The 25,500-nt window shown below is 42.8% G+C and overlaps 1 protein-coding gene across 21 annotated transcripts in view; it reads right to left on the bottom strand.

The window, feature by feature from the left end:
- KALRN (kalirin RhoGEF kinase) overlaps positions 1-25,500 on the bottom strand; it is a 792,110-nt gene that overhangs the window by 414,492 nt on the left and 352,118 nt on the right. For all 21 annotated transcript variants that reach the window (XM_049878536.1, XM_049878496.1, XM_049878604.1 and 18 more), the window contains one exon: positions 6,767-6,889. In XM_049878536.1, the coding sequence (XP_049734493.1) occupies positions 6,767-6,889 (123 nt within the window). The remainder of the gene's footprint in view (positions 1-6,766; positions 6,890-25,500) is intronic.

The following is a 25,500-nucleotide window of genomic DNA, read 5'->3' as shown; positions in this document are numbered from 1 at the left end:
CAGTGGGATGCAGATCTCAAATTCTTGTAAAAAGATCAGACTCAATGGTCTGACTGAGTCTAGAAGGACCCCAGAGGTCATGGTCCCCAGACCTTCTGTTAGCCCAAGACTGGAACCACTCCCAAAGCCAACTCTTCAGGCAGGGATTGGACTGGACTATGGGATAGAAAATGATACTGGTAAAGAGTAAGCTTCTTGGATCAAGTAGGCACATGAGACTATGTGGGCAGCTCCTGTCTGGAGGGGAGAGGAGAGGGTAGAGGGGGTCAGAAGCTGGCCGAATGGACACAAAAAAAGAGAGTAGAGGGAAGGAGTCCGCTGTGTCATTAGGTGAGGAGCAACCAGGAGTATATAGCAAGGTATATATAAATTTTTGTATGAGAAACTGACTTGATTTGTAAACTTTCACTCAAAGCACAATAAAAATTAAAAAAAAAAATGGAGGGTAGAAAAGCATCTCTTTAAGCTTTCTCATCTTTTCCTCCTGCTTGCAGTTGCAGCTGATATAACTGTGGTCACCATCTCAGGCAAGAAAAGAAAGGTAAAACGTACTCCAAAGGTCACCACGCCATTCCCTGGCAGGCATATTCACTGGGTCTCCGATGAATTAATTGTTTTTCCTAGCTTTCACCAAAGAGCAAAAAGTATGTCTCTTTTCTTATTGCAGGACTTTTTAGAGGGTTAAAATATGTGTGCCACATGTTTTTTTTTTTTATTAGATTATAAATTTTTCAAGATAGAAGCTGTGTAACTCTTTCATTTTCCACAGTGCCCAACACAGAAACTTGACAGGACTAGGGGGTTGATTAGTGCTGCCGTCCAGCCTTGAGAGCACAGGCTGCCAACTCTACGAACTACCCTACTCTGTCTGCTCTTGGGGAAGCCCTGGTGGCGTAGTGGTTAAGTGCCACAGCTGCTAACCAAAAGGTCAGCAGTTCGAATCTGCCAGGTGCTCCTTGGAAACTCTACGGGGCAGTCCTACTCTGTCCTATAGGGTCGCTGAGTCGGAATCAACTCGAGGGCACCGGGTTTGGTTTTCTTGGGTTTATTTTTTCTTGGTACTGTGGTAGATTAGCTGAATATGTTTCACGAATATCACATAATGTCCATTAAAATGCTCTCCATTTTTGCCTGTTTTACCCTGGACTCAGAATGTTTTTTTTTTTTTTTTTAAACTGTGTTCTGTTCAAGTTTGAGATTAAAAAAAAAACAGAGTTCAAGTGAGGTAACAACTACCCAAAGATTACTGAATAAAGCATTTAATTGTGCCTGTTTTTGTATTTCTTTAAATCTTTCTCTAAACAGTCTATTATTTCAAAGATGTTACACTAATGCTCCTTAATATGCTCGGCTCTTAAAATGTGATTTGGGGCTTTGAGGTTTTAAATATATATATATTTGAAAGTAAAAGCTTGCTAATTTTTGAGTAAGTTAGCTCACAGAGTGTCTGCTGTTTCAGATAATGAGGCCGTAAAGCAGACAGTACCGGAGCAGGCACAGCTGCCGTCTACACCCCAGGCACTCGAGCACTCTGCTAGCAAGTGAGAGCGAACATCTCAGGAGGCTGCGGGAGAGAATGCCAGCGCCATGTCCCATTCCACCCCCTGGCAGATACGGAAACATCTATTCCCTGACAGCTTTGCTATCATGGGCAGCAACTGCGTTTTGTACTTGTTTGTACCCCCAGTGACACCTAATATGCCACAAGAAAGATAATAAATGCCTCTTAAAATCGGTCTTACTCTATGGCATGAGTCATCTGGTGAGTTCACAGGCAACTTGGGCCAAGTATTTACCAGGTCCAGGAGGGGTTCCCACCAGTACTCAGGTCTCCTATTCAATCATGGAGAATTTCAGTAGCTTGGACTAGAAGGACCTGCAGAAGCTGATCCTCTGATACACCCCCTGCCCCCAGACCCTCGCTGCCTCCCCCCTGAGGCTGCCATAATTGTGGCTCTTTGTTCAGTCTGGCTCAGCATCTAGAGGAGACTATTCAAAGAGCGCCACCTGCAGGATGAACCAAGGACTTATAACAACTTACTTCATCTCCTTCAGATGATGTCTCTCTGGAGCCCTGGTGGCACCGTGGTTAAGTGCTCAGCTGCTAACCCAAAGGTCTACAGTTCAAATTCACCAGCCACTTGTTGGAAGCCCTATGCAGCAGTTCTACTCTGTCCTATAGGGTCACTATGAGTCTGAATCAACCCGATGGCAACGGGTTTAAATGATATCTAAGGAACCCTAGTGGTGCAGTGGTTAAGTGCTCAGCTGCTAACCAAAAGATCAGTGTCTCAAATCCAAAAGCCACTCTGTGGGACAAAGATGTGGCAGTCTGCTTCCGTAGAGATTACAGTCTAGGAAACCCTATGGGGCAATTCTACTGTGCCCTAAAGGGTCATCGTGAGTCAGAATTAACTCAATGGTACTGGGTTAAATGATATTTGAAGAATTTGTTTAAAACTTGTTAAAGAACCAATGCACACAAAATTTAAGTTAAAGTTTAATGACATAATTACTACAATAACTTTTCATAGATATCATTTATGTTTAATAAAACCAAAAAACCAAACCTGTTGCCGTTGAGTCAATTCTCACTCATACCAACCCTACAGGACAGAGTAAAACTGCCCCATAGGGATTCCAAGGAGAAGCTGGCGGATTTGAACTGCTGACTTTTGGTTAGCAGCCATAGCCCTTCACTACTGTGTCAGCAGAGCTCCTTCTGTTTAATAGCTGCCATAAGTGTCTTGAACCCAAAAAGTGACCAATGGTATGAGAATCACAGGTACCACCACTATCCCATGCGTGGAGATGTATTGGTCGAAGGGCTTTGCATTGCCTTTCATCCCTTCCCAATGGCAGCCGTGTTCTCTGCTGTAGGCTTGATCTTTCCTGCAAAAGGGCAAGGTTCCAGGAGATGTAACAGTTGCAATAGCTCTCTTCCTGCTTTGACTCGAGATAACTTTGTGAAGCTGAATACAGAGAATGGGTGCTCAGAATTCCCCTCTCATACCAGCCTTGGGTCAAAGAATCATAAAATCCCAAGTTGAAAGAAGTTCCGTCACTGACTCATCACCCTCTTTAATACTGCTGATAAGGGGTTCCCAGCTCCTACTCCACAACCTGTGTGACACGCCACCTGATAATATCTCATCAACGGCGACCCCAAAATATAAGGAATAAGAGTCTCCAAGTTTTTTTTTTTTTTTTGTCATTGCTCTTCTAACTGGAGAATTTTCTAATCCCTGATTAAATCTACTCCTCTCCGCTCGACGACTTTCTCTTAGAGTAGAAGCAAGAGAGAAAGAGAGAGCCCCCTCCTGTCTGAATCATGCCCGATTCTTACCACCTGAGTGTGCTGATTATATTGCACAGAAAAGCAGGTCTGAGGCAGGCCTACTGACAGTTAATGCTGAGGTCAAAGCCTGTGGACTAGCAGTTCCAGGATGCTGGGCGGCTCCACTGCTCACTCCCTTCCCTGGAGCAGGGACAAGGGAACAAGACAGGATTAATTTCAAGACTACAAGATCCATCTCTGGAGGCCTATTTACAGTGTGATGTGATGAACTGATGACCTGTAGCTTAGACGCTCCCTTTGAAGTTCACATCTGGTGTTCTCCTTTCCAGAGGAAACACTCCTCCTAAAAATATGAGCCTTTTGGAATTTAGAATTCTTTCTTCTCCCTCAAAAGATACAGTCTTATCAGAAAGCACAGGGGCAGGGGGATATGGATTGCATCAGTGTATTACTCATTGGCCAGGCCAGGGATGAAGTTGCAGTAATATGTCCAAGAGGACAATCACAGCACCAGCTCCCCTTCCCACTCTCTTCATCCCTGCTCTTTGCCCTGTTCTTCCCATAAACAAGGATAAAAGAAAGTCACAGGCATGCCCTGTCTTTTGAGAGTGGGGGTTGTGGTACCTGGGACAGTTGCTTCGCTGATGGCACTCAGAAATGAATTTTATACCATTTGCTATACCTCAATGGCGTCCCTGGGTGGTGCACATGATTAAGGTGTTTGGCTGCTAACCAGAAGTTTGGAGGTTCGAGTCTACCCCAAGGCACCTTGGAAGAAAGGCCTGGTGATCTACTTCTAAGAAATCAGCCCTTGAAGGCCCTATGGAGCACAGTTCTACTCTGACACACAAGGGGTCTTCATGAGTTAGAAGTGACTTGACGGCAACTGGTTTTACTATACCTCCCTAAGGAAGGACAGCATGGAATTAAGGTAAGAACGTAAGTGAACCAGGTGTCTTGGGGCACACTGAAGATCTTTGCTGAGCCTCAGTACCTCCAATAAAACAAGACAAATACAACAACAATACTATCTATCAATCGGGACTGGTGTGAGGTAAAGTAAGTAATAGAACAGTGAGCTCTCAGAAATGTGTTCATCCATCCCTTAGTATGATTCTAAGCTAACGTGTCTCTACTGCTGAACGAAAGGTATTGTCCCACGTGAAAGGAATATCAAGAATCACCAAGAAGGTGGAAGCGCAATTGGAGTAAATGGGGCTAAAGTTGGGGTGGCCACAAAGCTTGCTTGGCTTAACAATACACAAAAATGACAGCCTCCTCACAGGCCTATAACCAATGCTGGCATTGCCTATGAGACTATAGCAGAAACAGAGTAAACAAATCATTTCTTTTCTAAGGATCAGCACAAAGCTTGTTCCTATAAGGCGGAGGTTAAAGATATCCCAAATGTCCAGCTTTTCCAAGCTGCTGTAACCACTCCATCATCTCTAACATCAAATACTCCCTCTCCCCTCAGCACTCGCCCTTCCATCTTTGGGGTCCCTAATTCACAGCAACGTCCCATAGAACTCATGAACAGTATAAAGGAAATGGCTCACGCTGTTGTCGGGGCTGCCAAGACCCAAATTTGTGGGGCAGGTGTAGGTTTCTCCCTGGCCCTCAGACTCTGCCCAAAGGAATTCAGCTTTCCCACTCTATGGGCTGGGAAGCCCACTGCATGGTCTCCTACGGGTCTCTCCTTCCTTGGTGGTGGTGGGCTCTTCCCTTCCCCACCTCTGGGGTGCTCATTTCAAGCCCAGAGAGATGGCAAAACTGATCAATCCCCTTGGTGGACCACAATTACCCTATCACACAGTCCTGCCCCATCACCTGGTGGCAGTTACAAGACCATGGCTGGAAAGGCCATACAAAAAGCACACAGTAAGGAGGAATAGGCTGGGCCATGGATGAGAGTGGCTTTGGGGACATCATTCTTAAGTGAAGAGGGGCTGAGCCACAGGACGGCCCAGAGGCAAGAACACCAAAACTATGGGATGGCCCTACTTCAACAGCAAAGCAACTGCCCCAGGTACGGCAACCTCCACTCTCAAAAGACAGGGCATGCCAGTGGCTTTCTCTATCCTGTGCCCCCTAGCAGGCTGGAGAAGCAAACAGGTTACCTGGTCACCCAGAGATTCTGGGTCTGTGTTATACCTTGTCTACTAGAAGATATATTGGGACCTGTGTCTTTATTATGCTGGGAAGTTCAGCTCATTCAGCAGAAAGTCTTCATCTCACAGACTGGACCCCAAAACCAGTCTACCCACATTCCCTGGGTTCAGGTCACTGTTGACACTTTTGGTTCCTGCAGCACCTCTCACTTTTCAGCTTTCTAAAGTGAGCTCCCCTAGAGATGCTGCAATGCTCCCACCACTTTTCTGTCCTCCAGCAGGTCCATTTGGTTCTCAACAGGCCCTCTTCCTTTTGCTCCTACAGCACATTTCTGTCTGGGGCTGGTAGCCTCCCTGGGTGAGGTCCTGGGCTGTGCCCAAAGCCCAGTGTGGTGCCCACACTGAGGGCTGCCTTATGAGGAACTGGGAGTCAGCCCTGGCTGAAGTCATGAACTAGTCTTGTCATCCTCACTACTCTGGCAGCACCCACCTCTCTGTGCCATACTGTTGCCCTGCCCAGCTACCCCTGCCCACCTTATTCCTGAGTCTTATTTTCCACTGCAACTGATCATATGAGGGGGCTAGCTGACAAAAATAACCACATAGCACTATTTCATCTTGAAGATGATGAGTTTCGGGGTCCATTTGGAAAAACGCACCAATAGAGGAATATAAGGGAGCTAGGTTAAAATTTTCGAGGTGGAGGCTTTGAGCAGAAATCCTCTTAGATCACCCCACCATTAAGACAAATGGTCAGGGCCTCTCATACCGCATCTTTGTGCAAATTAGAAAATGGCGCCCTCTCTGGATCAGGCATGCAGCTCAGCTAACAGGCTGAATATCGTGCAAATTACAGAGTATATAATGTGCAAACTATAACGAGGTACGTTCTCTGGGCACGTTCAGCCTTGCAGGTTCATGGATTGGTACGCAAGTCCCGTCTCTTCCTCCAGGTCCTGGAAGGTACACAGCTGTGCAAACAGAGCTGGGGCTGATTCTCAGCTCCCACTCGCCTGCACTGACAACCATAAGAGGGAGCCCTTTCCACCAGCACCCCCTTGTGGACAAGGCATTTCCAGCTCATGCTGGTAGGAAGATTTTCTTTGAAGACCATAAACTGGGGATCCGCTTGTCGTTTACCTATTGATCCACAAGCAGACAAAGATCTCCCTGCATCAAGCAAAAAGGCATCCTAGCCATGGGCTATCAACCCACATGCCCCACCAAACACCAAAGTCAAACCCTGGCTTCCCCCACTCCACTCCATACACACACACACACACACACAACCACACACACACACACACACACACACACAACCACACACACACACACACAACCACACACAGCTTCTTACCTGAGCCACCTCTTCAAAGTCATCATGCCTCTTCTGCAGGGCCCGGGCTCGATGCAGAGATTTTCCAACCCCTGTGTGTTTGCTGAGAAAGGCCTCACCATGGTTTTCAATCCAGTCTAACACCTAGTCAGAAAAGGAAGACAGAAGCAATGACTTCCCAGCAGATGGAAAGACTGTGGAGCCTCTATGACAACACGAGTGACTGCTAGAATCCTACCCCCACCCCAGTCAAAAGGCAGGAGTCCTGGCAGAAATGTTTAATCCCCTGCATCCCTTCATATGAATACATGGGATTTCCTTACTGTCATTGGCAATGTTATAGTCTTTGTTGTTAGGTGCCCTCGAGTCACCTCTGACTCATAACAACCCAATGTACAAGAGAACTAAACACTGCCCGGTCCTATACCATTCTCACAATGTTGGTATGTTTGAGCCCATTTTTGCAGCGACTGTGTCAATCCATCTTGTTGAGTCTTCCTCAATCCATCTCATTAAGGGTCTTACCCTTAGCTAAATTCAACTCATCTTCTTTGATCTCCAGAATATCCCTCCATTACTGTTTCACATTTCATAGCCTCAATTAGTCCATTATTCGTAACAAGCTACATAGGCCATCAGGCACTACCTATACACAATCACTTAAAGGCAGACACATTGACAGGAAATCAGGCAGCATCAGGTCGGGGCAGTTCCTTGGCCCTTTACCACTCTTCCCTCACAGCAGTGGCTACCGGTCATGAGGCTCCTGTCTCATTGTGCTCCTGAGACTCCCTTCTTGATCTCAGAAGTAAATTCCAGAGTAGTCAATCCCAAAGAGATGCTCAAAGTAGCTGGTTACTCAGACAACAACCCCCTCAAGTTCTTTCCACCTCTCTCTCCTTCAATCAACACCAACCAACCAAATAAATTAAGACTTTTAGCATCCTAAGGCCCTTCATATCTATGAGTTTCCTGGGAAGCAGTGGAGATGCTTAGTCTCAAGACATTTTTTCCAGGGCTTCCAACTGGTTATTTTTGGATCCAGAACCCCAGGTGATTCTTATGTATATTCAATTGAATATACGTAAGAATTGCCTGGGGATCTTGTTAGGTTTTTTTTTTTTTTTTAAATTAAAAAAAACATTCTTATACATACAGAAGAATCACCTGGGGATCTTGTTAAACTGTAGATTCTGATTTAGTGAATCTGGGATGGAAATGCAAATTCTCAGCAGGGGGTTGAACCAAAAATAACTGGTTCACAGCCCTGCATTTTTGTGTTTAGAAGCTGAACAGAGGTGGCTGGAGCATGAAAGAGATGAGTGAGGGGATGCTGAGTAGGTGGGAAAATATATTGTCCTGAGGGACACTTGAGAAGGAGAGCAGGAACCTTGAAATGTAGGGAGAATCAAAGCCTTTCATGTCTATTTTGCATTCAGCCAGATGGCCAACCAAAAAAGTGTGCATCTGAGAGAGGAGGGGAGCAGTTCATCTTCCCCATGAGGAAGAGTTGGCGCTCAGTAAATCAGGGGGCCACAGTTAGATCAGAATTATGGTGCAGACACACCTGTTGTAGTTCCTGGCCAAGACTTAACCAAGCCTACTCAACTCATGCTACAGTCAACATTAACTAAACACTTAATTGATGATGTACTAGCCTTCTCAGATGTTGCAAGGACTTTTTCAGAAAAAGATTTAGATGAACTCAGTCTGTTTCAAAGGATGCTTTAGTCCATTGCTCTGTCTCTTCCATACACGGCCCTGTGGCAAGCAGAGGTAGAGCAAATCCTTCCACGGACTGTGGGCATGGAAGCTCTGCCTCTACAGAATCCAGCCTTTGTCTTCATTTCCTCTGACATTTGGGATAGATTTATGCCTGCAGTTATGCAAAATATGGAAGCTTTCAAAGTCTCCAGGACAGTATCATAAAGCCCACACCAAGATGTATTAGTTCAGAGAAATGTATATATGAATATAAAAGTGAGGTTTAACAGATATCCACTGAACCACGCTGGAAGATGAGGTAATTGTTCGTTAAAATGAAGGAAAAAAAAATTTTAAATGACTGTTTATGTAAACACTAGGTATGGAGATTTTAAACACTTCATATAACAAATTCTGGCTATATATATATATCACATATATATTATGTGTCACTTAATACCCGTGACATGTTCTTTGATTAGGATGTTATGTGACTTGGACATTGTGTGAACATAACTAAATTGTGAGCAATAGCATTAACACCATTCACTGACCTTCCACCTTCTTGTTTAATAAACTTTTGTTTCACTTCCAACTTGACACTTCTCCTTTGCCTCTTGCTGTTGCTATTACTAGCAATGGTTTTGCTGTGTTTGGGAGCCATGATGCACTTCACAGTAATATTTTCGAAAGAAAATTAAACAGAGATAATGCTACAACACTCAAGAGGCGTGTGATACATGAGATTGGATGCTGCTGCCTACGAGTGGAAGCATAGATGATTATATGGTAAACTTTTATAAGTAGGGAAAGTTCACATTAAAATAATGATAGAAATTACAGAATAGTACATACATAAGGAGTAACATAGGCATTTTTTATGACATCAAGATGTCTGTATTACAGGTTATATATGCAATGCACCATTATACGCCTGGTAGCACAATCATTTTGTATACAAGAGACACAAGATACACACGTTGAGTGTGAGAAGCTGTATCCTTCGCTATGTCTGGTTACTGCCACTATGTCCCAATTTCCCATCAGGATGTCTGAACTCTATTATAACCTTACGGGACCAGGGACACGTATGCAACCTGGCATTGCCCGAAGGGACTCTATGTGGCACATAACTACATATGTTGCTGTTAGTGTTAATTGCCATCAAGCAAATTGACTCACAGTGACCCCATACGTACAGAGTAGGACTGCTCCATAGGGTTTTCAAGGAGGTGACCTTTTGGAAGATCACCAGTCTTGTCTTCTGAGGTACCTCTGGGTGGGTTCAAACCACTAACCTTTTAGCCAGAAGCTGAGCTCTTAGTTGTTTGTACCACCCAGGGACTCCATTTCACTAAATTCCGTTTTACAGAATTGTGCTTCCATTTTACTAAATTATATATTTATCATTATTTATTTATTGTTGCATGATAATATATATATTTAATACTATAGGGTCGCTATGAGTCAGAGTCGACTAGATGGCAATGGGTTTGATTTGGTTTTGTATGAAGGCATGCTTGTAAAAAGAAATTGTGGTAGTAAATGAGCTGGATTTTGACCTTTGCAAACACTGAAAGGCAGCACTGAAAGGAACTCTCAGTGTTCTTTCTTACAAGAGTCTGTGTTTCTCTAGAATTACTTCAGGTGACATTTCAACAACAACGAAACCAAGAGAGTGTATTTGTGCTTGGCTTCCACAATTTGATCTCTTGCAAAGGAAATGATGCGTATCAGCCTGCACGGGACGGAATCGGTTCATTCAGGAGAAAATACGCTGGTCAAACACACACATTTCAAGTCACAAAGTTTCCCATAAGTTGCGCACCTCGTAAAGTGAAGTTTTACAGATGTTGTGCATGTTTAAACCTTCATTACTCCTCTTTGAGAATGAATTCAAGTTTGGGGATAATTTTTGTACACCAAAGATCTGTCTTGCAACATCTCACGAATGCTTCAGAATTTATGACATGTTTTCAGACTATAATTTTTTTTTTTTTAATTTCATTTCGGGCAGTTAAGTGTGACCTGTTTATCTGTCAAAGTTTTCATGAATTTTATTTCTTTTCTCTAGCTTTATGAAAATTGGTTATTGCAAAGCAAGTTGTTTGAAGAGGCATGTCTTCAATTCACTAGTGCACAAATGGTCAGCTTTTATAGTCCCTGGTGGTGATTTCACAACGATTAAACTTTTTCTTTTTTTTTTTTTAAAGCCATTTGTTTTCTTTTTAGTTTCCTTTTTCAAAAATGTCAATTAATTTTTAATTAGTGACGTTTACTTGATTAGTTATGCCTTCATCACTTAAAAACATGTTTATTTCATATTTGAGAAGCTTTTACCCAGTTTAAACATAACTTTTACTGCTCTGTGATGTTATATTGTCACTATTTAGTCCAACTTCTGCCATTAAAATTGAAGCTGTGAGAAAAAAACATGTGCAACCTCGATGAGAAATGAGGTACTGCGTGGAAATTAACAAATAAGCAAATGATTTAGGAAGTGAACAAAATCACTTTAATGATGCACAAAGATCGAAAAAGTACCTCATGATAGGTAAACATAATACATACGAGGTATTATTAAAAATGCTGATTTCTGACTGTTTTTGTTTTCAGAGAATTCACTTAGAGCATCATTGCTTGATGTGCAGATTTAGATCACATGTTTTCTTGACCCCAACTCCATGTCCCCCAGCCCTGGGAGAGCAATCCATAACAGAGAACGTGCTTTTGACGAGCGGTCATCAGTATTCTGGTTGGCCTGACGATTACTTTATACCCCATACTGTAATGTGCACCGCTGGAATTCTGGATATCCTTCAGTTTCTAGTGAGCCTGGTTAATGTGAGTCAGGCCCCCAGATTCTGAATATCTGAACGCCACTGGTTGAACTATTGAGTTTCTAGCCAGAACCTGAACCCTATATAGGTGCAAGCACCCATCAAGGTTCTCCCTACTCCCCATGCCCCACTGCCTCCATTTAATTTCTCTCATCTTGAAATATATTTAAAATACTCAATTACCAGTCACCAACTACCCAGGATAGTCCAGGATGATATTCACACCTATTCATGGCTGTGGCTTGGTATTTAGGTATCTCCAACATTGAAGGTTTTATCCTTTTGTTTTTGTCTGAGGGGATCTCAGGCAGCAGAGAAGCATGTGTGGGGTATAAATATCCACATAGTCAAACAGGTATTTACTGACCTGTAATTTGCAGTAAATCTACAGATATTTACTGTGGCCTAATGCCAGGGGGTGCAGCAGTAAATAAGGCAGACATGGCCCGGACTCCAGGAACTTACAGTCTGTGGGCAGTAAACACGAAATCACGCCATTCATCATTGATTACAACATGAAACATGCCAACCATCAGAGGCGTCCTAGCTGGGGGCCAGGGAAGTCCTCGCTGGAGAAGTGAGGTTTAAGCTGAGACCTGAGGGACCACAGGACTTAATCAGTGAGGAACCGAAAATTCCAGCCTGGCTTATGTGAGGGGTCGGAGGGACAGGGATAGGAAATGGGCCCCAGAAGGCAGGAACCAGATCGTGCTAACCCCGGTGAGCTGGAGATTCCAGTGTTACATTACCACAGCTAAAAAAAATAATTTCCTAACAGCCACCAAAGGTTTTAAAGAGGAGAGAGACATTTACAAATTGTTGCTCTGACCGCTTTGTGGAGAATCGGTTAGGAGCAGAATTGGGAAAACAGAAATCCACACGAGGTGATGGCACCTCAGTCAAGGCCAGTGGCCATGCCCATGGAGAGACAGACCTGAGAGATGTTTAGGGGAAAGAATGGACAGGATTTGGTGACTGGAGGGGTGGGGGTGATGGACAGCCAGGCAACAAGGCTGACCCTCAGCAGCAAGGCTGACCCTAGGCAGCAAGGCCTGCATAACTGGATGGAACTAGTCACTGACACAGAAGCAAATGAGCTACGAGGGGTAGTGGAGTACCACAGAGATGACAGATTTTTCTTAAGCTTTCTTTCTATTTCCATACTTACGCTCTGGTTTTGATAAATGATACTTGGGTCCCTGAACTTGAGTGGAAAGTAACACCCAATGATAGTTGTCCATCTGATTCTGGTAAGATGTGTCTTTATAGACTATTTTTTATACACTAAGAGTTGAAAGTAAATTATACGTTGTTAATCTAACGGGATCATAATAATAAAAAAATAGATATCAAATTAATTTAAGAACACGACCTTAGGTTTAAAATCAAATTAACCCATGCATTCTTTTCTTTTTCCAATTGTAGTAATGTAACAAAAATTATTTGTCATTTCAACATTCTTCAATGTATAGTTCATGGCATTAGCTTACGGTCATCATGTTGTTCAACCACCACCCATATTTCTTCCCAAATTTTTCCATCACCCTAAACAGAAGCTCAGTGTCCCCTAAGCATCAAGTCCTCCTTTCCCCTCCCTCTCCCTGCCCCTGGTAAACACTAATAAACTTTGGTCTCTATACACTTGTCTATTTTAGATAGTTCATGAAAGTGGGATCATACAGTATTCGTCCTTTTGTGACTAACGTATTTCACTCGCATAATGTTTTCACAGTTCATCCATGTTGTAGCATGTATTAGAACTTCATTTCTCTTTATGGCTGAACCATATTCCATTGTATGTATGTACCACATTTTGTTTATCCTTTATCTGCTGATGGACATTTAGGGTGTTTCCATCTTTTAGCTAGTATGGATAGTCCTTCAGTGAGCACTGATGTACAAGTATCTGTGTTCCTGCTTTTGATTCTATTTTCTCCTGCGTTCTTGAAGAGGTCTTCGCTGGGGCATTGTTTCTGAGGGGCTTTTTAACTTGACATGCAAAGTACCCTGTGGCCGGGTCCCGCCCCCGTGTTTAACCCCACCTCCTGTGAGTTCCTGTCTCACTCCTCAGGACCCTATGAGCTGTTCTTCCGCCTCCTGAGTTTTGCCTTGCTATTGTTCCTCTCACTTGCAATGCCCATTCCCCAGTCCTCACTGTACCCTCTTCCTGGGCTACCTCCTACTCATGCTTTAAGCTCCACCTCAAAACCACTGGCTTGGAAAGTACTTACTCTTTACTGTGGTAGCGTAACGGTTAAAGAGCTATGGCTGCTAACCGAAAGGCTGGCAGTTCAAATCCACCAGGCGCTCCTTAGAAACCCTAAGGGGAAATTCTACTCTGTCCTATAGGATCGCTATAAATCAGAATCGACTCAAAGGCAATGGGTTCGTTTTTTTTTTTTATGGTGGTGCAGTGGTTAAGACCTCAGCTGCTAACCAAAAGGTTGGCAGTTCGAATCCACCAGCAGTTCCTTGGAAATGCTATGGAGCATTTCTACTCCGTCCTATAGGGTGGCTGTGAGTTGGAAGCGACTCCAGGGCAGTGAGTTTTTTTAACCCACCCATGCGACGGTGGGTGTTACCCTTCTCTGATTTTGTTTAAGCCATATTATGGCTCACAGATCCTTCTCTGCCACTAGGCCCCCACCTCCTTAAGGCCAGGTGTTATAATCTGTAATCCCAGGACACAGTATGGTACCTGGCACTGAGTAGTTGCATAATGAATGTTTGTTTAAATGCACTGAATGCAAACACATTCCTCCCACACACTGCTTCGGCCATACTCCCATTGTAATTGTCCTAGCACCTCTCACAGTCTACGTTCAACATTCTCTCTGTGTGTGCCTCCACTCTCTCAGCTGCCCCCACTTGGCAGGTAGTCCCTAGGTGAACAAAAGGAGCGTGGGGTTTTCACCATTGTATCCTTTCTTTTCTCCCTACCCCACCACACAGCATCCCTGTCAATGCCTCACACCCAGGAGACGCTCCCTGGGTGTTTTCAGCCATGAATCGCCAGTGCAAACGTGGCTTAGGTTCCTGTTCTTCTAGTCCAGGGAGAAGCTGAGCAGCTGCATTCAGGAAGAGTCTGATCTTTGCCCTATCTTTGGGAACAATCACACAGGTAAACCCAGGACGCCTCACCACTACAGTAGGCAGGCCGGCTTATAAACAATTTCTAAAGCTCTTTCTCTTTTCTCATGCCCCAACTTTTCGACCAGAAATTAGTCCTTTCCCAGAATTGCCTTTTCCAAGAAAGAAACTCACATCCTGAGTCTGATTCGGAAGCCAATCTAACAGTCATTATGCATAATTCCCTAATCACCCCCTTTCTTCCTCATCTAATTGTGTTTATTCCAACCAGCATACAATCGAGACAGAGCTCTTTTCACAGGAAGAGACAGTCCTTTCTGGCTGCTAAGGAGGGGGAAGACATCTCTTTGAGGAGAACTACTGATATTCTCTGAATTGTGGCCATGAATGCAACTGAGTTAATGGGAAAAAATTAAGGGTCTAGTTGCTTTCTGTCCTGTGACTCTGATATTTTGGATTCTTCTAACATGTTAGAATCTCGGCCTAAGGGACTTCAAGGATCACCCAGCCCAGTACGGGAGGTCCCTCCACTTGGAGACAACCATCTTTAAAATAAACTCTAATTCAGCATCTAAGCTCTACTTACATATAAAAGTGAGATTTGCAAAAACCACAATCCATTGCCGTCACATTGATTCTGACTCATAGAGACCCTACAGGACAGAGTAAAACTGCCCCATAGGGTTTCCAAGAAGTGGCTGGTGGATTCAAACTGCTGACCTTTTAGTTAGCAGCCAAACGCTTAACCACCACGCCACCAGAGCTCCAATACTTGCGAAGCATCAGTAAGATATGGCACCATCACCGTCATCATAACCTGAAGTTATAGGTACCATCTCAGGGGTCATGTGGAACCTCCCAGCTCTATCTCTAACCAGCCATAACCCTGTGTGTGTGCCTTCCCCTCTCTGTACCTCGCTGCCTCAAATGCGGATGCTGGACCAGACCATCTCCCTAGATCTCCCTCCAGCTCCAATATTTCATGATTGTATTATATTGAGTGTACAGCAGCTCCCCTCCTCGGCACATGAGGTTTCAGTCATTGAAGAAGGGTATTTGCGTCCTTGGAGGAGTCTGCCCTTTGATAAGCACCAGGCCAAGGGCCACGGCACGTCCTCTCATCTATGTTATCTCATCAAATACCACAACCCTGGGAGGTGAGCGTTAGCTCCATGATGGAATAAAGAAAACGAGGCTTGGTGGGGTTAATTAACTTGCCTGACCTCACACAGCTACCAAATAGTGGAGCCGGGATTCAAACACAGGTTGTTCTGTCAGCGATCAAAAACCAAAACCAAACCCACTGCCACTGAGTCGATTCTGATTCATAACGACCCTAGAGGACACAGCAGAACTGCCCCATAGGGCTTCCAAGGCTGTAATCTTTATGAAGCAGACTGCCACATCTTTCTCCCACAGAGCGGCTGGTGGGTTCTAACCACCAACCTTTTGGTTAGCAACTGAGTGCTTAACCACCGTGCCATCAGGGCTCCTCCTGGCAGCTATACTACCATCTAATTCCTAAACCCCATTCAAGTTTTGCCAGCTAGCCCAGCGATGACCTTTATTGCAAATTGATGCAACCCAGAAATTTGTTGCCATGTCTCTTTACTTCCTGCCAATCTGGAATGGTCCCCAAGCCTTTCCTTGGCTTTTAGGTCCTTGACACTTTTTTAAAATTTATTTATTTATTGTGCTTTAAGTGAAAGTTTACAAATCAAGTCAGTCTCTCATACAAAGTCATACACACCTTGCTATGTACTCCTAATTGCTCTTCTCCTAATGAGACAGCACATTCCTTCTCCCCACCCTGTATTCCCCGTGTCCATTCAACCAGCTCCTGCCCGCCTCTTCCTTCTCATCTCGCCTCCAGACAGGAGTTGCCCACATAGTCTCATGTGTCTACTTAAGCCAAGAAACTCACTCCTCACCAGTATCATTATCTACCTTATAGTCCATTCCAAACCCTGTCTGGGAAACTGGCTTCAGGAATGGTTCCAATCTTCAGCCAACAAAGGGTCCATGGACCATGACCTCCAGGGTCCCTCCAGTCTCAGTCAGACCATTAAACCTGGTCTTTTTATGACAATTTGAGATCTGCATCCCATTGTTCTCCTGCTCCATCAGGAATTCTCTGTAGTGTTCCCTGTCAGGGCAGTGATAGGTGGTAGCCAGGCACTATCTAGTTCTTCCAGTCTCAGGCTGATGGAGTCTTTGGTTTATGTGGCCCTTTCTGTCTCTGGGGCTCATCTTTACCGTATATGTCTTTGGTGTTCTTCATTTTCCTTTGCTTCAAGTGGGTTGAGACCAATTGATACATCTTAGATGGCCACTTGCTAGTGCTTAAGACCCCAGATGCCTCTCACCAAAGTGGGATGCAGGATGTTTTAATACATTTTGTTATGTCAATTGACCTAGATGTCCCCTGAAACCATGGTCCCCAGACCCCTGTCCCTGCTACTTTGGCCTTCGAAGTGTTTGGTTGCATTCAGGAAACTTCTTTGCTTTTGGTTTAGTCCAGTTGTGCTGACTTCCCCTGTACTGTGTGTTGTCCTTCCCTTCACCAAAAATAATTCTTGTCTAATATCTAGTTAATGAATACCCCTTTCCCTCCCTCACCACCCTCATAACCATCAATAAATATTTTCTTCTATGTTTAAACTTTTTCTTGAGTTCTTATAATAGTGGTCTCATACAATATTTGTCCTTCTGCAACTGACTAATTTCACTCAGCATAATGCCTCCCAGATTCCTCCATGTTATGAAATGTTTCACAGATTCATCGTTGTTCTTAATCGTTGTGTAATATTCCATTATGTGACTACACCATAATTTATTTATCCATTCATCTGTTTATGGACACCTTGGTTGCTTCCATTTTTTGCTACTGTAAACAGAGCTACAATGAACACAGGTGAACATCTATCTGCTCGTGTGAAGGCTCTTATTTCTCTGGGATATATTCCAAGGAGTGGGATTGCTGGATTGTATAGTAGTTGTATTCCTAGCTTTTGAAGGAAGGGCCAGATCGATTTCCAAAGTGATTGTACCATTTTACATTCCCACCAGTAGTGTACAAGTGTTCCAGTCTCTCCACAGCCTCTCCAACATTTACTATTTTGTGTTTTTTGGATTAATGCCAGACTCGTTGGATTGAAATGGAATCTCATTGTATCTTTGATTTGCATTTCTCTAATGGCTAATGATCATGAGCATTTCCTCATGGATCTGTTAGCTACCTGAATGTCTTCTTTAGTGAACTGCCTATTCATATCCTTTGCCCATTTTTCAATTGGGTTATTTGTCTTATTGTTGTTGAGTTGTTGAGTTTTCACAGTATCATTTCAGAGATCAGATACTGATCGGAAATGTCATAGTTAAAAACTCTTTCCCACTCCGCAGGTAATCGTTTTACTCTTTTGGTGAAGTCTTTGAATGAGCATAGGTGTTTGATTTTTAGAAGCTCCCAGTTATCTAGTTTCTCTTCCGGTGTTTGTACATTGTTCGTAATGTTTTGTATACTGTTTATGCCATGCATTAGGGCTCTTAACGTTGTCCCTATCTTTTCCTCCATGATGTTTATCATTTTAGATTTTATGTTTAGGTCTTTGATCCATTTTGAGTTAGTTTTTGTGCATGGTGTGAAGTATGGGTCTCGTTTCATTTTTTTTGCAGATGGATATCCAGTTATGCCAGCACTACTTGTTAAAAAGACTGTCTTTTCCCCATTTAACTGACTTTGGGCCTTTGTCAAATATCAGCTGCTCATATGTGGATGGTTTTATGTCTGAATTCTCAATTCTGTTCCATTGGTCTATGTATCTGTTGTACTAGTACCAGGCTGTTTTGACTACTGTGGCAGTATATGTTTTAAAATCAGGTAGTGTGAGGCCTCCCACTTTTTCTTCTTTTTCAGTAATGCTTTACCTATCCAGGGCCTCTTTCCCTTTCATATAAAGTTGGTGATTTGTTTCTCCATCTCATTAAAAAACATCATTGGCATTTGGATCGGGATTGCATTGTATGTACAGATCGCTTTGGGTAGGATAGACATTTTTACAATGTTGAGTCTTCCTATCTATGAGTAAGGTATGTTTTCCCACTTAATGTAGGTCTCTTTTGGTTTCTTGCAGTAGTATCTTATAGGTTTCTTTGTGTAGGTCTTTTATGACTCTGGTTAGATTCATTCTTAAGTATTTTATCTTCTTGGAGGCTATTGCAAATGGTATTGATTTGGTGACTTCCTCTTTGACGTTCTCTTTGTTGGTGTAGAAAAATCCAACTGATTTTTGTATGTTTATTTTGTATCCTGATCCTCTGCTAAACTCTTCTATTAGTTTCAGTAGTTGTCCTGAGGATTCTTTAGGGTTTTCTGTGTATAAGATCATGTTATCTGCAAATAGAGATACTTTTACTTCTTCTTTGCCAATTTGGATGCCCTTTATTTCTTTATCTAGCCTAATTGCTCTGGCTAGGACCTCTAGCACAATGTTGAACAAGAGTGGTGATAAAAGACAACTTTGTCTGGTTCTCATTCTCAAGGGGAATGCTTTCAAGCTCTCTCCATTTAGGATGAGGCTGGCTGTTGGCTTTGTATAAATGCCCTTTATTATGTTAAGGAATTTTCCTTCTATTCCTATTTTGCTGAGAGTTTTTATCATGAATGGGCGTTGAACTTTGTCAAATGCCTTTTCTGAATTAATTGATATGATCATGTGCTTCTTGTCTTTTGTTTTATTTATGTGATGGATTACATTGTTTTTCTAATGTTGAACCATTCCTGCATACCTGGTGTGAATCCAATTTGGTTATGATGAATTATTTTTTTGATATGTTGTTGAATTCTGTCGGCTAGAACTTTGCTGAAGATTTTTGTGTCTAAGTTCATGAGGGATATTGATCTGTAATCTTCTTTTTTGTGGTGTCTTTACCTAGTTTTGGTGTCAGGGTTATGCTGGCTTCATAGAATGAGTCTGGGAGTATCCCATCCTTTCCTATGCTCTGAAATACCTTTAGCAGTACTGGTGTTAACTCTTCTCTGAAAGTTTGGTAGAACTTTACAGTGAAGCCGTCTGGGCCAGGGCTTTTTTTGTCGAGAGTTTTTAAATTGCCTTTTCAATCTCTTCTTTTGTTATGGGTTTATTTAGTTGTTCTACCTTTGTTTGTGTTAGGTAGGTAGGTAGTGTGTTTCTAGAAATCTGTCCATTTCCTCTAGGTTTTCAAGTTGTTAGAGTATAATTTTTCATAGTATTCTGTTATGACTCTTTTAATTTCAGTTGGGTCTATTGTGATACTGCCAACCTTATTTCTTATTTGGGTTATTTGCTTCATTTCCTGCTTTTCTTTTGTCAGTCTGGTCAATGGTTTATTGATTTTGTTAATCTTTTCAAAGAACCAGCTTTTGGTCTTGTTAATTCTTTCAATTGTTTTTCTGTTCCCTATTTCATTTCATTCTGCTCTAATTTTTATTATTTGCTTCTTTCTGGTGCCTGAGTGTTTCTTTTCTTGGTCTTTTTCTTTTGTTCAAGTTGTAGGGATAATTCATTTTGGCCCTTTCTTCTTTTTGTATGTGTGCATTTATTACTATAAATTGACCTCTAAGCACTGCTTTAGCTGTGTCCCAAAGGTTCTGATAGGAAATATTTTCATTCTCATTTCAGTCTATGAATTTCTTTACTCCATCCTTAATTTCCTCTATAATCCAATCGTTTTTGAGCAAAACGTTTAGTTTCCATGTGTTTGGTTTCTTTTCCCTGTTTTTTCTGTTATTGATTTCTAGTTTTATGGCATTATGGTCAGAGAAGATACTTTGTAATATTCCGATGTTTTAGATTCTGTTAAGGCTTGCTTTATGGCCTAATATGTGGTCTATTCTAGAGAATGTTCCATGTGCATTGGAAAAGAAAGTATACTTGTCTATTGGGTGGAGGGCTCTGTATATGTCTATGAGGTCAAGTTCGCTGACTGTGGCATTTAGATCTTCCATGTCTTTATTGAGTTTTTCTGGATGTTCTGTTCTTCACTGAAAGCTGTATGTTGAAGTCTGCTACTATTATTGTGGAGCAGTCTATCTCACTTTTCAATGCTGTTAGAGTTTATTTATCTTGAAGCCCTGCCGTTGGGTGCATAAATACTTAATATGGTAATATCCTCCTGCTATATTGTCCCCTTTAATCATTATATAGTGTCCTTCCTCATCTTTTGTGGTGGATTTAACTTTTAAGTCTGTTTTGTCAGAAATTAGTATTGCCGCTCCTGCTGTTTTTTGATTGTTGTTTGTTTGATATATATTTTTTCCATCCTTTGAGTTTTAGTTTGCTTGTGTTTTTAAGTCTAAGATGTGTCTCTTGTAGGCAGATATAGATGGATTGTGTTTTTTTTTATCCATTCTGCAACTCTCTGTCTCTTAATTGGTGCATTTAGTTCATTTACATTCAGAGTGATTATGGATAGGTATGAGTTTAGTGCTGTAATTTTGATGTCTTTTTTTGTGTGCTGTTGATAGTTTCTTTTTTCCCTTTAATTTTTTGTGCTGAATAGTTTTTCTTTACAAATTGTGCTTTCCTCTTCATTGTTGTTGATTTTGTTTTTACCGAGTCTTTACGTTTTTCTTGTATCTTGTTTGGATGTGTAGGATTGTTAGTCTCCTTTGTGGTTACCTTATTATCTACCCCTATTTTTCTAAGTTTAAACCAAACTTTTATCTCCCTATATTGCCTTGATTTCCTCTCAATATGAAAGACCTATGTCTACTTTATTTAGTCCCTCTTTATTGATTTAATGTTGTCATCTTTTACATAGTGACATCGCTGTTTCCCTGCTTTGAGTGTTTTTTTTTTTTTTTTTTATCTTAGATTTATTTTTGTGATTTCCCTATCAGGGTTGATATCTGGTTTCTCTGTCCTGTATTCTAGCTTTGGGTTGTTATTTTATCTGATGTTATTGATTTTCTAACCAGAGAACTCCCTTTAGTATTTCTTGTAGTTTTGGTTTGGTTTTTACAAATTCCCTAAACTTCTGTTTATCTAGAAATGTCCTAATTTCACCTTCATATCTGAGACATGGTTTTGCTGGATATAGGATTCTTGGCTTGCAATTTTTTTCCTTCAAGGCTTTATATATGTCATCACATTGCTTTCTTGCCTGCATGGTTTCAGCTGAGTAGTTTGAGCTTATTCTTATTGACTCTCCTTTGTAGGTGACTTTTCGTTTATCCCTAGCTGCTCTTAAAATTTTCTCTTTATCTTTGGTTTTGGCAAGTTTGACTATAATGTCTTGGTGACTTTCTTTTGGGATTTACCTTGTATGAGGTTCAATGAGCATCTTGGATAGGTATCTTCTCATCTTTCACAATATCAGGCAAGTTTTCTGCGAAAAAATCTTCAACAATTCTCTTTGTATTTTCTGTTTTCCCTCCCTATTCTGGTAATCCAATCACTCATAGGCTATTCCTCTTGACATAGTCCCACGTAATTCTTAGGGTTTCTTCATTTTTTAAAATTCTTTTATCTGATTTTTCTTCAGATTGTTGCCAAGGGTTTTATCTTCAATCTCGCTAATTCTCACTTCCACTTCCTCAAATCTGCTCCGCTGACTTTCTATTGAGTTCTCTAACTCTGAAAATTTTATTGTCAATTTTCTGAATTTCTGATTGCTGTCTCTCTATGGATTCTTGCTGCCTATTAAATTTTTCATTATGTTCTTGAATAACCTTCTTAGTTTCCTTGACTGCTTTATCTGTGTGCTCCTTGGCTTATTCTGCATTTTGCCTAATCTCCTTCCAGATCTCTTGAATAGTTCTGTATATTAATCTTTTGTATTCTACATCTGGTAATTCCAGGAAGACATCTTCATTTGGAAGATTCCTTGATTCTTTGTTTTGGGAGTTTGTTGAAGTGATCACAGTCTGCTTCTGTATGTGATTTGATATTGACTGTTGTCTGTGAGCCATCTATAAGTTACTGTATTAATTTATTTTATGTTTGCTCACTGTGTCCTAGCTTCTTGCTTTGTTTTGTTTTGATATATCCAAATAGGCTACTTGAGTGAGCTAACTTGATTATTGGAGCCTTTGAAGCACTAATGTCCTGTCACCAGATGGCTAGAGCTATCATCAGGTATACGAGCCTAGGAGTCCATTCACTATTCTTGTATAGTCTCAGCTCAGGAGTCCAGGTATTCAGTCTCCAAGTGTGTGGTGCAGGCTCTCACCTATGATCTTAGAGGAGCAGTGGTGATTGGTGTATGCACAGGTTTCTGGTTATAGCAGGGGGTCACACTCTGAGCAAGGCAGGGTGCTTACAACCTTCTCCTGAGTGTCTGTGAGGAAGGCATGCCCCTGTTCTCTAAAGTGCACTGGTGGGTGGGCTGTGCAGCTGTACCATATGCACCCAACGCTTTTAATTATAAGCACTAGGAGGCACCACTTATCCTTGGACCCCTGTTGTGGGTGGCTAGGTGGTGTGGGTGGAGCCACCAGTCCTCAGGCCCCTGATGTGGGTAGGTTTAAGGACCCTGTTTAATAAGCAGAGCCGTATCAAACATCAAAAACCTGCCTCTCCACCACACAGCTGAAACAGTTAAAGTCAGATCTCAGGCACAGACACCCTTTATAATAGCAAGACCCGAGCTACTGAAATGGGGCCACCTGGGTTCATGGAGGGGTGAAAGACATTCAAAGTCTGTGGACTGCTTGTGCCTGGACAGGAGCCACTTCTGCTCTAATTTCCCAGATTAGGGAGGCTAGCAGATTATTTTTCCCCTGTTTAATCTGTTCCTTCTCCAAGGCTGGGAGAATGGCTCAGGGAACACAGCAGGACCTATCTCAGGCCCAGTGAAGTCAACTGTCACTGAAGCCAGCTCGAGCAGAGGGAGGAGGGATCAGATAGATGGGAGAGAGTTCTTTCAAAAGGAGGAGCTATTAGATCCGTGCAGTTAATTGGACAAAATCACTTATCTTGTGCCGAGAGCACTGTTTTTTCGCTGATTCCGGAGGCATGTGTAAATTCTGTGCACTGGCTTAGCCCTGCCATGGTCGCGCCAGGGGATTGGGGCTGCGCCACTTCACTTGCCTTCTTTCGCTGAAGCAACCGTGTCCTGAACACCACCGCCAGCCCTGCCACCATCACACGAGTGAATCAGGGCTGCACGACTTCACTTGCCTTCTTTTGCTGACTTAACTGCATCCTGAACACTACCACCAGCCCTGCCATGGCTGCGCCAGGGGATCAGGGCTGAGAGGTGCTGTTTCCCACCAAGTCAGGTCTTGCAACTCCTTGCTGCTTCTGCATTGTCTCTCCCTCCCCCGTCACTCAGTCTGATTTCTTAACTTTGCCTCTGATGTTCAGGGTTCCTAGCTTGTCATATATATAATTGATTCACTTTTTTTTAGGGTCTCTGTTGTAAGAGGGACCATTGGAAACATCTGACTACTCAGCCATCTTGGCCTCACCTCCTCGACACTTTTAAAGGTCATAGGCTTCTTACTTTGTACAATGTTCCTCAAGTTGAGTTTTTCTGAAATTTCCTCATGATTAGAATCAGATTATGCATCTTTGGCAAGATATCCCAGAAGTGATTCTTGTTCTCCTTGCTGCATCCTATCAGGTGGGCTACAATTTCAATTTGTCCCATTACTAGTGATGTTAACTTTGATCACTCAGTTAAGGGAATGTCTGCCAGCCTTCTTTACTGTCAAAGTTACTCTTTACTCCCTCTGTCATTAGTATTTTGTGCAAGGTACTTTGAGACCATGTAGGTGGTGGATGCTGTAATGTGCTACCCAGGCCCCACTTCAGAATAAAGGACTTCTTACCACACCTGCTGGTAGCGCTGCTTGTAGCCCCATTGGAGATTACCCTTGGTTGAAAAGAGCTTCTTTTCCCAAGGCTATTCCCCCTTCCCAAGGCAGCAGGATTCAATGATTGATGGACTCCAGTGTATAAGTGCCCAGTCCTCTCTCTCCAGGTTGGGACCACTCTAAATGGATATCCAATCTTCAGAACTCCCTGTAGGGTTGGCTGAGGGTTCCCTAGAGATGACACTGCAGCTCAACTTTGCCCTCTGTCCAATCCTGATTCTTCTCTCCCCTTTCCTTCCCTCCCCTCCCCTTCTCCAGGGACTGTTCCCAAGACCACTGCCTAATAAACATGCTGCGGCTATCTCCCTGAGCAGACACCCTCCTCACCCTGTTTGAGCTCTCACCCTCTGAGCTAGGCTGCCCCTCCCCTCCATGGACACCTTCCTTACTCTGTCCAGGGTCTGACACCACACACTGCAGCCCTGCCCCATGTGGATGACCTCCTTAGCCTGCTCAATCTCCCATACTCTGTGCTGGGTCACCCTCTGTGTAGATGCTGTGCTCACCCTGCTTGAACTCCAACACCCAACACCAGGCTGGCCCTGTACAGGGCCCTCTCCTACTCTGCGTTGGACTGTGCTTCCATGGTCATACTCTGAGCTGGGCTGCCCTCCCATAGAAAGCCCTTCTTATTCCACCCAAGCTCTGGCACCCTTGGGCCATTGAACCTCCGCTACCCCTCATACATGCTGACCTTGCCCAGCCCCATTCAAGAAGAGGAAGAGCCTCCCTTCTTCTGGAAACATTTTTGTATTAGCTCCTAGGACTCTATCGTCAAGAAAAACTCCTCCTGGCTCACTGATTTCTATCTCAATCTTTTTGTTTGTTTGTTTGTTTTAAATCTTCCTTCCCAACCTCTAAGGTTTGTAATACAACAGGCTTAATTCTGGACCTCTTCTTTTCTCTATCGTGTCTTACTCACTACATAATTTCATCCAGTTCCATGGCTTTAAATACCATGTGTATGGAGTCTCTGGCTCACGTAAATGGTTAATGCGCTCAGCTACTAATCAAAAGGTTAAAAGTTTAAGTCTACCCAGAGGTGCCTCAAAGAAAGCCCTGGCAATCTACTTCCAGAAAATCAGCTATTAAAAACCCTATGGAGCACAGCCCTACTCTGATACACATGGGTACGCCATGAGTCAGAATCGACTCGATGGCAACTGGTTTTGTTTTTTTTTATATGCTGGTAATTTCCATATTCCCAGTTCCAGTCCCAATTTCTGTCCTGAGATTGAGACTCACATATCCAACTGCCTACC

This window comes from Elephas maximus, chromosome 1, assembly GCF_024166365.1.
Source record: "Elephas maximus indicus isolate mEleMax1 chromosome 1, mEleMax1 primary haplotype, whole genome shotgun sequence".
Lineage (NCBI taxonomy): Eukaryota > Metazoa > Chordata > Mammalia > Proboscidea > Elephantidae > Elephas > Elephas maximus.
This window is presented reverse-complemented; position numbering and strand designations above follow the sequence as displayed.